Source organism: Staurois parvus, unplaced genomic scaffold (assembly GCF_062004578.1).
Source record: "Staurois parvus isolate SC_StPar_1 unplaced genomic scaffold, SC_StPar_1.0 ptg002057l, whole genome shotgun sequence".
NCBI lineage: Eukaryota > Metazoa > Chordata > Amphibia > Anura > Ranidae > Staurois > Staurois parvus.
In genome coordinates, this window is record NW_028319853.1 from 212292 (window position 1) to 225518 (window position 13227).

A 13227-nucleotide genomic window follows, 5' to 3' on the forward strand; every position below is an offset into this window, starting at 1 on the left:
CTGCAGGCTGCCTGCAGAAAGCTACAGGAGGGGGCGGAGACAGACCAGTCACCCTGCACAAGGAGAGAAAGCAGAGCAGTGGGAGGGGCCTAGCGGTATGACGCATCCCTGGGAGGGAAGGCCTGCTCTGTGATCGCTGTGTCTGTCGGACACAGCGATCACTGTAAAGGGCCAATCACAGCGGTTCTTTACCACGGGATCAGCTGTGTCCAATGACACAGCTAATCATGATGTAAACACAGTTGCCGGTTATTGGCTGCAGTTTCGGTAACTGGAAACTATGTAAGATGACATCAGTGCAGCCCCAACAGTGCCCATCAGTGCCACCTATCAGTGCCCTTTAGTGCCACCTATCAGTGCTAATTGGTGCCACATACCGGTGCCTCCTCGTCAGTGCCCATAAGTGTAGCCTATCAGTGCCCAGCAGTGTTGCCTATCAGTGCAGCCTCATCAGTGCCCATCAGTGCTTCCTATCAGTGCCCATCAGTGCTACATATCAGTGCAGCCTCATCAGTGCCCATAAGTGCAGCCTATCAGTACCCATCAATGCTGCCTATCAGTGCCACCTCAACAGTGCCCATCAGTGCTTCCTATCAGTGCTGCATATCAGTGCAGCCTCATCAGTACCCATTAGTGCTGCATAACAGTGCCCATCAGTGCTGCATATCAGTGCCCATCAGTGCCGCCTCATCAATGCCCATCAGTGCTGCATATCAGTGCCGCCTCGTCAGTGCTGCATATTAATGCCCATCAGTGCTGCCTCACCAATGCCCATCAGTGCTGCATATCAGTGCCCATCAGTGCCGCCTCATCAATGCCCATCAGTGCTGCATATCAGTGCTCATCAGTGCTGCCTCATCAATGCCCATCAGTGCTGCATATCAGTGCTCATCAGTGCTGCCTCATCAATGCCCATTAGTGCTGCATATCAGTGCCCATCAGTGCCGCCTCATCAATGCCCATCAGTGCTGCATATCAGTGCTCATCAGTGCTGCCTCATCAATGCCCATTAGTGCTGCATATCAGTGCCCATCAGTGCTGCCTGTCAGTGCCCATCAGTGTTGCATATCAGTGCACATCAGTGCTGCATATCAGTGCCCATCAGTGCTGCATATCAGTACCCATCAGTGCTGCCTCATTAATGCCCATCAGTGCTGCCTGTCAATGCCCATCAGTGTTGCATATCAGTGCCCATCAGTGCTGCATATTAGTACCCATCAGTGCTGCCCATCAGTACCCATCAGTGCTGCCCATCAGTACCCATCAGTGCTGCATATCAGTGTCCAATGGTGCAACCTAATCAGTGCATATCTGTGAAAGAGATGTTAAGAAAGAAATATTTTTTTATTTTTTTTATTTTTTTTTGTTTAGCAAAAAAAAAAAAAATCGCAGTGGTGAATAAATGCAATCAAAATAAAGCTTTATCTGTCTCAAAATGATCAAAAATTCATATGGGTACAGTGTTGCATGATCGCGCAATTATTCAAAGTGCGACAACGCTGAAAGCTAAAAATATCCCTGGGGGCAGGAAGGGGGTGACAGCACCTGGCAGGCGAGGGGTTAAAACTGAATGTTAAAAGCAGATGAGATTTCCGGATGCCAATCGTCCATTAATATTCCGGAGGGAAGATCCGTGTATGGCCGGCGTTGGGCTGTAATAAAAAGGAATATATAAAGCATAGTAGCCGTATCCCATAGCTGCTCCTTATGGGGGTTCCGGACTCAGACCTTTGGTATCGCCCCAAATCTTTGTTTGCTTTCTTACCCGTCACCCCCAATCTTGGGATATTTCAGGTGTTCCATGCAACAAGAATGCTCTAATTCTGAAGATGGCGTGTTCTGGACCAGCCCAAGAGGAGGGGTGCAGCAGTGTCCGACGGTCAAAATTATCCCGGATAAAATCGACTTCTCCTCCGAGACTCTGGTGAGTGAGCGATGACTCTTGGAGCGTACAGAGGGGGCTCACCTCACTTGGTACGGAACATAGAGGGGCTCACCTCACTTGGTACGGAACATAGAGGGGGCTCATCTCACTTGGTATGGAACATAGAGGGGCTCACCTCACTTGGTACGGAACATAGAAGGGGCTCACTTCACTTGGTACGGAACATAGGGGGGGCTCACCTCACTTGGTACGGAACATAGAGGGGCTCACCTCACTTGGTACGGAACATAGAGGGGGCTCACCTCACTTGGTACGGAACATAGAGGGGGCTCACCTCACTTGGTACGGAACATAGAGGGGCGCACTTCACTTGGTACAGAACATAGAGGGGCCTCACCTCACTTGGTACGGAACATAGAGGGGGCTCACCTCACTTGGTACGGAACATAGAGGGGCTCACCTCACTTGGTACGGAACATAGAGGGGCTCACCTCACTTGGTACGGAACATAGAGGGGCTCACCTCACTTGGTACGGAACATAGAGGGGCTCACCTCACTTGGTACGGAACATAGAGGGGGCTCACCTCACTTGGTACAGAACAGAGGGGGCTCACCTCACTTGGTATGGAACATAGAGGAGGTTCACTTCACTTGGTAGGGAACACAGAGGGGGCTCACCTCACTTGCTAGGGAACATAGAGGGGGCTCACCTCACTTGGTACAGAACATAGAGGGGGCTCACCTCACTTGGTACGGAACATAGAGGGGGCTCATCTCACTTTATAAGGAACATAGAGGGGGCACACCTCACTTGGTACGGAACATAGAGGGGGCTCACAGATCTTCCTAGTGCAATATTTTTGGGATCTGTAGATCGTCCTATTGGATTGTTTTTAAGATATATACAGTAGATCTTATTGTTGGAACATTTTTGGGATCCATAGATCATTTTATCAGAATGTTTCTGGGATCTATAGATCTTCCTATTGGAATGTTTTTGGGGATCTATAGATCTTCCTATTGGAATGTTTTTGGGATCTATAGATCTTCCTATTGGAATGTTTTGGGGGATCTATAGATCTTCTTATTGGAATGTTTTTGACATCTATAGATCTTTCTAGTGGAATGTTTTTAGGATCTATAGATCATCCTATCGGTTTGCTTTAGACTCTATAGCTGTTCCTATTGGAACCTTTTTGGGATGTAAAGATCTTCCTATTGGAATTTTTCATCTATAATGATTTTCCTCCCTTCTCCCCTCTAGACGATCCTTCTCCACATCACGGGGAACCTCCCCAGCCTCCAGTTACTGAACTCTTCCTGTGACTACGGGAATGGGATTCGCTTGCCGGCCACCATTGTGGAGGACTCTCAACAACAGTGGGCTCACTGCTCCTTCCTTCCATGGGACAAATTCCCGCCATTCCCCGCCAACCAAGGTACAGCAGGACACTCCGGCTCCGCCAAGGCTCGGCAGCCGTGGCGCCATCTTGTCAGCGGCGACATACTAATTATCGGATCCTTGTATTGGCGTTTGGAGTTGGATGCAGATATTTGAACAGTAGTCATGTAAGGAATCGCTCCAGGAGGAGGTCGGAGGGATGTCAGGCGGAGGAGGAGGTCGGAGGGTTGTCAGGAGGAGGTCGGAGGGTTGTCAGGAGGAGGTCGGAGGGTTGTCAGGAGGAGGTCGGAGGGTTGTCAGGAGGAGGTCGGTGGGTTGTCAGGAGGAGGTCGGAGGGTTGTCAGGAGGAGGTCGGTGGGTTGTCAGGAGGAGGTCGGAGGGTTGTCAGGAGGAGGTCGGTGGGTTGTCAGGAGGAGGTCGGAGGGTTGTCAGGAGGAGGTCGGTGGGTTGTCAGGAGGAGGTCGGAGGGTTGTCAGGAGGAGGTCGGAGGGTTGTCAGGAGGAGGTCGGTGGGTTGTCAGGAGGAGGTCGGAGGGTTGTCAGGAGGAGGTCGGAGGGTTGTCAGGAGGAAATCGGAGGGTCGTCACGGTTAACGTCCAAATTGCCGTGAAATTGGAATGATAATTTGGGTTATTACCGCGGTAATTCTACGCGGTTTTTCCCAATCGATTGCTGTGTGTGACCTCTAATTGTACGCTGGAGGAATTTTCACCACCACAACAAGGCAACCAGTAAAATCCATCAATGACCTGACAATGGTCTCAGGAATCTGCAGAGATCGGGAGGCTGCCATTACTGACCTCCTGAAAATGTTTTCAAATTTTTTTTGAATTCGGTTGAAATCTTTTGGATTTTGAACAACTTTTTTGGAATTTTGTTGAATCAATTTCGAATTCGGTTGAACCAATTTCAGATTGCATTTCGGACAAATGTTTTTTGTTATTTGGAGATTCGGATGTACCCGAATAAAGAATTACAAAAATAATGAATTTAAACGAATCCGAAGTCACGAAACAAAATTCGGACAAAATTTGATTCAAAAACAGAATCAAATTTTCTACTCCTTTACACTCACCGGCTTCTTTATTGGTTCCTCCTGGTAAACTGCTTGGTAACACAAATTGCTAGTCAGCCAATCATATGGCAGTAACTCAATGCAGTAGGCATCTAGATGTGGTGAAGACGACTTGCTGAAGCTCAAACTGATCATCAGCATGGGTAAGAAAGGAGATTTCAGTGACTTGGAATGCGCCATGGTTGCTGGTGCCAGATGGGCTGGTCTGAGTATTTAAAAAGCTGCTGGGATTTTCCAACCATCTCTAGGGTTTACAGGGAATGGTCCAAAAAAGAGAAAATATCTAGTGAGCTGTAGTTGTGTGGAGGAAAATCCCTTGTTGAGGTCAGAGGAGAATGGGCAGACTGGTTGCTGTGACATTCCGATGGTAGGGTCAGAATTTGGTGTAAAAATCATGAAAGCATGGATCCATCCTGCCTTGTATCATAGGTTCAGGCTGGTGGTGTCATGGAGTGGTGGACCCATCCTGCCTTGTATCATCGGTTCTGGCTGGTGGTGGTGGTGTCATGGTGTGGTGGATCCATCCTGCCTTGTATCAATGGTTCAGGCTGGTGGTGGTGTCATGATGTGGTGGAATCATCCTGCCTTGTATCATTGGTTCAGGCTGGTGGTGGTGGTGTCATGGTGTGGTGGATCCATCCTGCCTTGTATCCACGGTTCAGGCTGGTGGTGTCATGGTGTGGTGGATCCATCCTGCCTTGTATCTTCGGTTCAGGCTGGTGGTGTCATGGTGTGGGGGAGATTTTTTTGGCACTAGCAAGGTGTACCTAATAAAGTGGCAGGTGAGTGTATTTTCTATTCTAGCCTTTTATTTTCTATTCTATTCTGTTCTATTGTTTTCTATTCTATTCCTTTGTTTTCTATTCTATTCTGTTCTATTGTTTTCTATTCTATTCCTTTGTTTTCTGTTCTATTCTGTTCTATTGTTTTCTACTCTATTCCTTTGTTTTCTATTCTGTTTTATTCTATTCTATTTTAGAAATCTGAGTTTTGGAAGATGGCTATATTCTAATAGACACAGTCTTTGAAGGAAGCCAGCAATAGTCAGCAATGTGTTTACATTTTGAATTTGTTTCAGATTCGAATTCAGATCATTTCTTGTTTCGGACAAAATTTATTTTCGTTATCTCAGATATGTTTCAATTCGTAACTCGGAACTTTGGATACATCTGACTCTCAGAATAACAAATGTTTTGTCAGAATTTTGATTCGGAATGAAACAAACCGCACATGTCTAGTGCAAACGTCAGCAGAGCTTCTCGATGACATACCGATGAAATCTGTCTCATTTTATATCCTCGGCAGATCACGTGAACATCACGCTGGGTGTCACCGTTGGAGGGATCCATATCGCCGAAAGCAATTTCATTATATTTGACTGCGAGAGGACCATCGACATCCATCCGAAAACATCGTAAGATATTCACAGATTGCTTCTCATGCTGCCGGCAATGTAGGATCGGCTCTGGATCTGAATATCTCAATGTTGTTATCTATGAAAAGTCACATTCATGAGCATGTTGTATGTCGGTGGAACTATGGAACCCAGGGAAGGCAGAAGTCAGAAATCAGGACTCCGCTCTTGAAGGCTCTTCTACCGGAGTGTCCCAGAGTATCCTTGGAAGAAGATTGTTGGAAGCATGAGAACACCAAAAGACTTGAATGAGTCCAGGAAAGATTTTATTTTTCACAACGTGTTTTAGGGTCTCGAAATTCCCCCTTTGTCAGGGCTAAGACATGCGATAATATACAACAATATAAATGGAGGATCTAAAACTAAAATACACAATCTCTAAGCCAGCAAATATAACTGATATTCTTTTAATTATTCTCATTCTTATATATTTGGATAATTTATTTATTTCAGGTACTTATATAGCGCCATCAATTTACGCCGCGCTTTACATACATATTGTACATTCACATCAGTCCCTAACCCTCAAGGGGTGTACAATCTAAAGTCCCTAACCCTCAAGGGGCGTACAATCTAAGGTCCCTGACCCTCAAGGGGCGTACAATCTAAGGTCCCTGACCCTCAAGGGGCGTACAATCTAAGGTCCCTGACCCTCAAGGGGCGTACAGTCTAAGGTCCCTGACCCTCAAGGGGCGTACAATCTAAGGTCCCTAACCCTCAAGGGGCGTACAATCTAAGGTCCCTAACCCTCAAGGGGCGTACAATCTAAGGTCCCTAACCCTCAAGGGGCGTACAATCTAAGGTCCCTAACCCTCAAGGGGCGTACAATCTAAGGTCCCTAACCCTCAAGGGGCGTACAATCTAAGGTCCCTAACCCTCAAGGGGCGTACAATCTAAGGTCCCTAACCCTCAAGGGGCGTACGATCTAAGGTCCCTAACCCTCAAGGGGCGTACGATCTAAGGTCCCTAACCCTCAAGGGGCGTACAATCTAAGGTCCCTAACCCTCAAGGGGCGTACGATCTAAGGTCCCTAACCCTCAAGGGGCGTACAATCTAAGGTTCCTAACCCTCAAGGGGCGTACAATCTAAGGTCCCTAACCCTCAAGGGGCGTACAATCTAAGGTCCCTAACCCTCAAGGGGCATACAATCTAAGGTCCCTAACCCTCAAGGAACGTACAATCTAAGGTCCCTAACCCTCAAGGGGTGTACAATCTAAGGTCCCTAACCCTCAAGGGGCGTACAATCTAAGGTCCCTAACCCTCAAGGGGCGTACAATCTAAGGTCCCTAACCCTCAAGGGGCGTACAGTCTAAGGTCCCTAACCCTCAAGGGGCGTACAGTCTAAGGTCCCTAACCCTCAAGGGGCGTACAATCTAAAGTCCATCCCACATGGAAGAAAAATATATTTGAAATATATTTTTAAAATATTCTTCCCAAATATATTGACATACCGTATATTTGAAATACTACAATTTTGGCTGTATTCAATATATTTAAATAAATAAATAATATATACATATGAGTGTGTGTGTGTATTATTATTTTTTTAAATATATTGAATACGGCCAAAATTGTAGTATTTCAAATATATGTCAATATATTTGGGAAGAATATTCTAAAATATACTTATATATGTTGAAGTGCGTTTTTTTAGATATGACAAAACATTGAGAAAAATATTTTAAAAAATATATATTTTTTATATATATTCTGCAGATTTTTTTTTAACATATAAAGAAAGTAATTTTAACATATATTTTTACATGTATTTGTAAATACATTCCAAAAATGTAGATTAAATGTATTTTTAAAGACATACAGTATATTTGAAAATTTATTTCAAAATTTTTTTTCCATATATTTTGGGATAAAAACGCATTTCAACACACAATATATATATATTGAAATATGTTTTGAAATATATTAAATACGGCCAAAATTGTAGTATTACAAATATATGTCAATATATTTGGGAAGGATATTTTTATAATATATTTTTCTTCCATGTGGGCTAACTTACATTCAAATAATGGGGCCAATTTAGACAGAATCTAATTCACCTACCAGCATATCTTTGGAGTGTGGGAGGAAACTGGAGTTCCCAAACGAAACCCACACAGGCACAGGGAGAACATGCAAACTTCAGGCAGGTGGATCCGTGGCTGGGATCCGAACCAACAACCCGCTGTGCTTCCCTGGTTGTGTATTTGTGTTTTGAGATCTTCGGTTTATATTATGTTTATGTTCTCTTGTTTCATAGCCCTGATGGAGGGGGAATGTTTAGACCCTGAAACACGTTGGGTTTTTGACCTCTTGTAGAGGCAATGAAAACATTTACTGAATTCATTCAGGCTTTGTGGTGCTTTTATCTTTCAACAATTCTTCGGAAGGACTCATAATCCTCTGTGGGTTCGGATTGTAGGGGTGTGTTCGATAGGGTAGGTCTCATTTTGTCCTCTGCAGACTCTTTTCCTTCCCCCTCTCTTTCCTTCCTCCTGTCCTCCCTTTTCCTCTTTTCAGGGTGATCGTACCATTTATGATACAGCAGATTCCTCTACTTTGCCTTTTATTGTATATTTATGTTGAATGTTATGGTTGGACGACTCTCCGACACTTAATTTCATTTACAAATTTTTTTTAATCATGTCCCTGTACAGTATTTATGCCTTTAAAGTGCACTTTATAGAGTTTTTGAACAAATAAAGACGTTTTTTGACTTTTTTCTGACCTAAAGAACGGATTAATTGGTTTTCAATGCATTTACGTTTTTTTTTAATCATGTCCCTGTACAGTATTTATGCCTTTATAAAGAGTTTTGAACAGATACAATTTATTTTTACTTTTTTCTGACCTCCAGAACGGATTAATTGTCATTTATGATTTGTTTTTTGTAATTACCGTATTTTTCGCTCCATAAGACGCACCTGACCATAAGACGCACCTAGGTTTTAGAGGGGAAAAACAAGAAAAAAAAATATTCCGAACCAATGGACTGCAGACACGGTACTGGGGATGACCAAAGACTGCGGACACAGTACAGGGGATGACCAGAGACTGCGGACACTGTACAGGGGATGACCAGAGACTGCGGACATAGTACAGAAGATGACCAGAGACTGCGGACACAGTACAGGGGATGACCAGAGACTGCGGACACAGTACAGGGGATGACCAGAGACTGCGGACACAGTACAGGAGATGACCAGAGACTGCGGACACAGTACAGGAGATGACCAGAGACTGCGGACACAGTGCAGGGGATGACCAGAGACTGCGGACACAGTACAGGAGATGACCAGAGACTGCGGACACAGTACAGGAGATGACCAGAGACTGCGGACACAGTGCAGGGGATGACCAGAGACTGCGGACACAGTGCAGGGGATGACCAGAGACTGCGGACACAGTGCAGGGGATGACCAGAGACTGCGGACACAGTACAGGGGATGACCAGAGACTGCAGACAGTGCAGGGGATGACCAGAGACTGCAGACAGTGAAGGGAATGACCAGAGACTGCTGACCTTTAGGGAGGGAGGGGGAGCAGGTACCTGAATTTGACAGGTACCCGCTCCCACTTCCGCGGAGTTGTCCTTCCTTCTTCCCGGGCTGGCTTCTGTGACAGCCGGGTGCCCACTGCGCATGCGCGAGAAGCGCTGCGCTTTGTGAATGGCCCGGCGCCTTCTGGGACCTGTCATGTGTCCCAGAAGACACCGGATCATTCACAAAGCGCAGCGCATGCACAGTGGGCACCCGACTGTCACAGAAGCCAGCGCGGGAAGACTGTGCAGCGCTGGAGCGAGGAACAGGTAAGGCCCTGCAGGAGAGAACAGCTGAGCGGCCGGCCCGGTATTCTGACATGGTGGCGGCAGAAATACCGGACCGGCCGCTTTATATCCGCTCCATAAGACGCACTGACATTTCCCCCCCTTTTTTGGGGGGAAAAAAGTGCGTCTTATGGAGCGAAAACTACGGTATGTCCCTGTACAGTATTTATGCCTTTATAAAGGCATAACAGATAACATTTGTTTTTTACTTTTTTCTGACCTCTGTAACGGATTACTGTATTTGGTTTTCAGTGCATTTACGATTTTTTTTTTTAATCATGTCCCTGTACAGTATTTATGCCTTTAAGAAGAGCTTTGAACAAAAAAAATACTTTTTTAGAACTTTTTTCTGATCTCCCGAACGGATTAATTGGTTTTCAATGCATTCCTATGGAAAACAGCGTTTCGGTTTACGAATTTTTCGCAATACGAAAAGTCCCGCAGAACGAATTAAATTCGTAAACCGAGGTACGCCTGTATTTAAATTTCTTGTTGGAACGCTGTTGGTCACCTTGATGGATATTTGTTGGAACACTGCTGTATGACCTGTATTGTGACTATGGTACATATACTACTTTACTCTATTTTTATTTTTCATGTCCTATTTTGGCAATGTATAGACTTTCCTTTCTCTGTCCCTTTTCTCAAAAAAAAAGGTTAATGAAAAGAAAGATAAAAAAAAAGAATACTCCTAGGAACCTCTGGGACATCCCGGTCGACAGAAAGCTGCTTCTAAAGTTGGATTCTGCTTTCCTACTTCGGCCTGCCAATTTCCACCTATCCTGGGGTCCACCAAAATTCATTCACCCAACATACATTCTACATTCACATACGTATCACCTAATAGTGGCTTAAAAATGTCAGGAATGTTTTGATTGGTTGCATTATTATTATGGGCAGTACAATAGTAAGTTTTAGAGTCAGGGAAGGTGTTATCTGGAAGTCATTCCCATTTGATGGTTATGTATTGCGCACTGTGACACCAAGGCGATCAATGGGGGCTCGGTTGGGGCTTGTGAACCCTGAGGTGTGGACACCAAGACTGACCTAAGTTGAAAAATTGATGGTGGCCAGCTTACACAATCTGTATAAAACAAACCTGATTCTTTCTTAGAGAAGTTATAGATGGGTAACCACCTCAAGGGGCTCTTGGATGTCTACCCAACCTTAAAGGTCATCCGAGCTTCTGGACCACCACAGTTCTTTCCCAAGGTGATGGTGGTGTGCATATGTGGATCCTTCCAGAAGAGTTAGAAATTCACTCTGAGTTCCCGAGGCTTGCATTATTGCCCTGTAGGACCAATTATTGCAGACACTTGCTTCTATTGGGCTGTTTTTAGATGAACTAATGGACAACAAGACCTTTTTTGACTTAAATGGGTAACCACCTCAAGGGGCTCTTGGATGTCTACCCAACCTTAAATGAGTCACCTGCACTTCTGGACCACCACAGTTCTTTCCCAAGGTGATGGTGGTGTGCATATGTGGATCCTACCAGAAGAGTTAGAAATTCACTCCGAGTTCCCGAGGCTTGCATTATTGCCCTGTAGGACCAATTATTGCAGACACTTGCTTCTATTTGGCTGTTTTTAGATGAACTAATGGCCAACAAGACCTTTTTTGACTTAGATGGGTAACCACCTCAAGGGGCTCTTGGATGTCTACCCAACCTTAAATGAGTCATCTGCACTTCTGGACCACCACAGTTCTTTCCCAAGGTGATGGTGGTGTGCATATGTGGATCCTTCCAGAAGAGTTAGAAATTCACTCTGAGTTCCCGAGGCTTGCATTATTGCCCTGTAGGACCAATTATTGCAGACACTTGCTTCTATTGGGCTGTTTTTAGATGAACTAATGGCCAACAAGACCTTTTTTGACTTAGATGGGTAACCACCTCAAGGGGCTCTTGGATTTCTACCCATCCTTAAATGAGTCATCTGCACTTCTGGACCACCACAGTTCTTTCCCAAGGTGATGGTGGTGTGCATACGTGGATCCTTCCAGAAGAGTTAGAAATTCACTCTGAGCTCCTGAGGCTTGCATTATTGCCCTGTAGGACCAATTATTGCAGACACTTGCCTCTATTGGGCTGTTTTTAGATGAACTAATGGCCAACAAGACCTTTTTTTACTATTTTTTTGGATAAACTCTTGATGTGTTAGATGAAGCCTTCACGTCTTCTTTCTGTTGTAGGTGCACCAGCTGTGTGACATCGGTCTGGCCTTGTAACTGGTGTGTGAGCCAACACAAGTGTTCCTCCAATAGTTCCCGGTGCGACTCTGTTGTTGAGGTAAGAAACAGGAATAATACTGCTTGCGGCAGGAGATACGTCAAACCTTTAGAACCTAATAGTCTTTGTTTTCAGTGACGGTAGATTTTGGTGAGGGAGGAATGCGAACAAGTGAAATCTGTGACTTTCCCTACATTAGGGAATTCTCCAACACTTAACCCTTTGCTACCCAAACACTTAACACCTAACACAACCTATAAAGTGAGCCTTTAACGTAAGCCGCGACCTTAACACTTAACCCAACCCTTAATGCTCATGTTTAATTGGGCAACTATGAGGCAAATGAGGTTTAATGTTGATAAATGTAAGGTTCTGCACTTGGGGGCTAAGAATATGCATGCATCATACATACTAGGGGGGGTACAACTGGGGGGGTCAATGGTGGAGCAGGATCTGGGGGCTCTCGTAGATCACAAGATTAATAATGGCATGCAATACCAAGCTGCGGCTTCTAAAGCGAGCAAAATCCTCTCTTTTATTAGGAGAGGTATAGACTCCAGAGAGATATCACCCTCCCCCGGTACAAATTATTAGTAAGACCTCATCTGGAATATGCAGTTCAGTTTTGGGCTCCAATTCACAAAAAGAACATTAGGGAACTGGAGGAAGTACAGAGAAGGGCAACCAAACTGACAAGAGGCATGGAGGAGATCAGCTATGAGGAAAGATTAGAGGAACTGAATGTATTCTCTACTGAGAAGAGGAGATTAAGGGGGGATATGATCTCCATGTATAATACATAAGGGGGGGATATGATCTCCATATATAATACATAAGGGGGGATATGATCTCCATGTATAATACATAAGGAGGGATATGATCTCCATGTATAATACATAAGGGGGGGATATGATCTCCATGTATAATACATAAGGGGGGATATGATCTCCATGTATAATACATAAGGGGGGATATGATCTCCATGTATAATACATAAGGGGGATATGATCACCATGTATATTACATAAGGGGGGATATGATCTCCATGTATAATACATAAGGGGGGATATGATCTCCATGTATAATACATAAGGGGGGGATATGATCTCCATGTATAATACATAAGGGGGGGGGGGATATGATCTCCATGTATAATACATAAGGGGGATATGATCTCCATGTATAATACATAAGGGGGGATATGATCTCCATGTATAATACATAAGGGGGGATATGATCTCCATGTATAATACATAAGGGGGGATATGATCTCCATGTATAATACATAAGGGGGGGATATGATCTCCATGTATAATACATAAGGGGGGATATGATCTCCATGTATAATACATAAGGGGGGATATGATCTCCATGTATAATACATAAGGGGGGATA

General features: G+C 44.7%; 1 protein-coding gene across 1 annotated transcript in view; it reads left to right on the forward strand.

Annotated features, from left to right (window-relative positions):
- LOC149432909 (plexin-D1-like) overlaps positions 1-11892 on the forward strand; it is a gene marked incomplete at its 3' end in the record, with an annotated part of 108881 nt that extends 96989 nt beyond the window's left edge. The window contains exons 5-8 of the mRNA XM_089664819.1: positions 1795-1924; positions 3151-3325; positions 5668-5776; positions 11796-11892. Coding sequence (XP_089520945.1) covers positions 1795-1924; positions 3151-3325; positions 5668-5776; positions 11796-11892 — 511 coding nt within the window. The remainder of the gene's footprint in view (positions 1-1794; positions 1925-3150; positions 3326-5667; positions 5777-11795) is intronic.
- Between the last annotated feature and the right edge of the window lie 1335 nt (positions 11893-13227).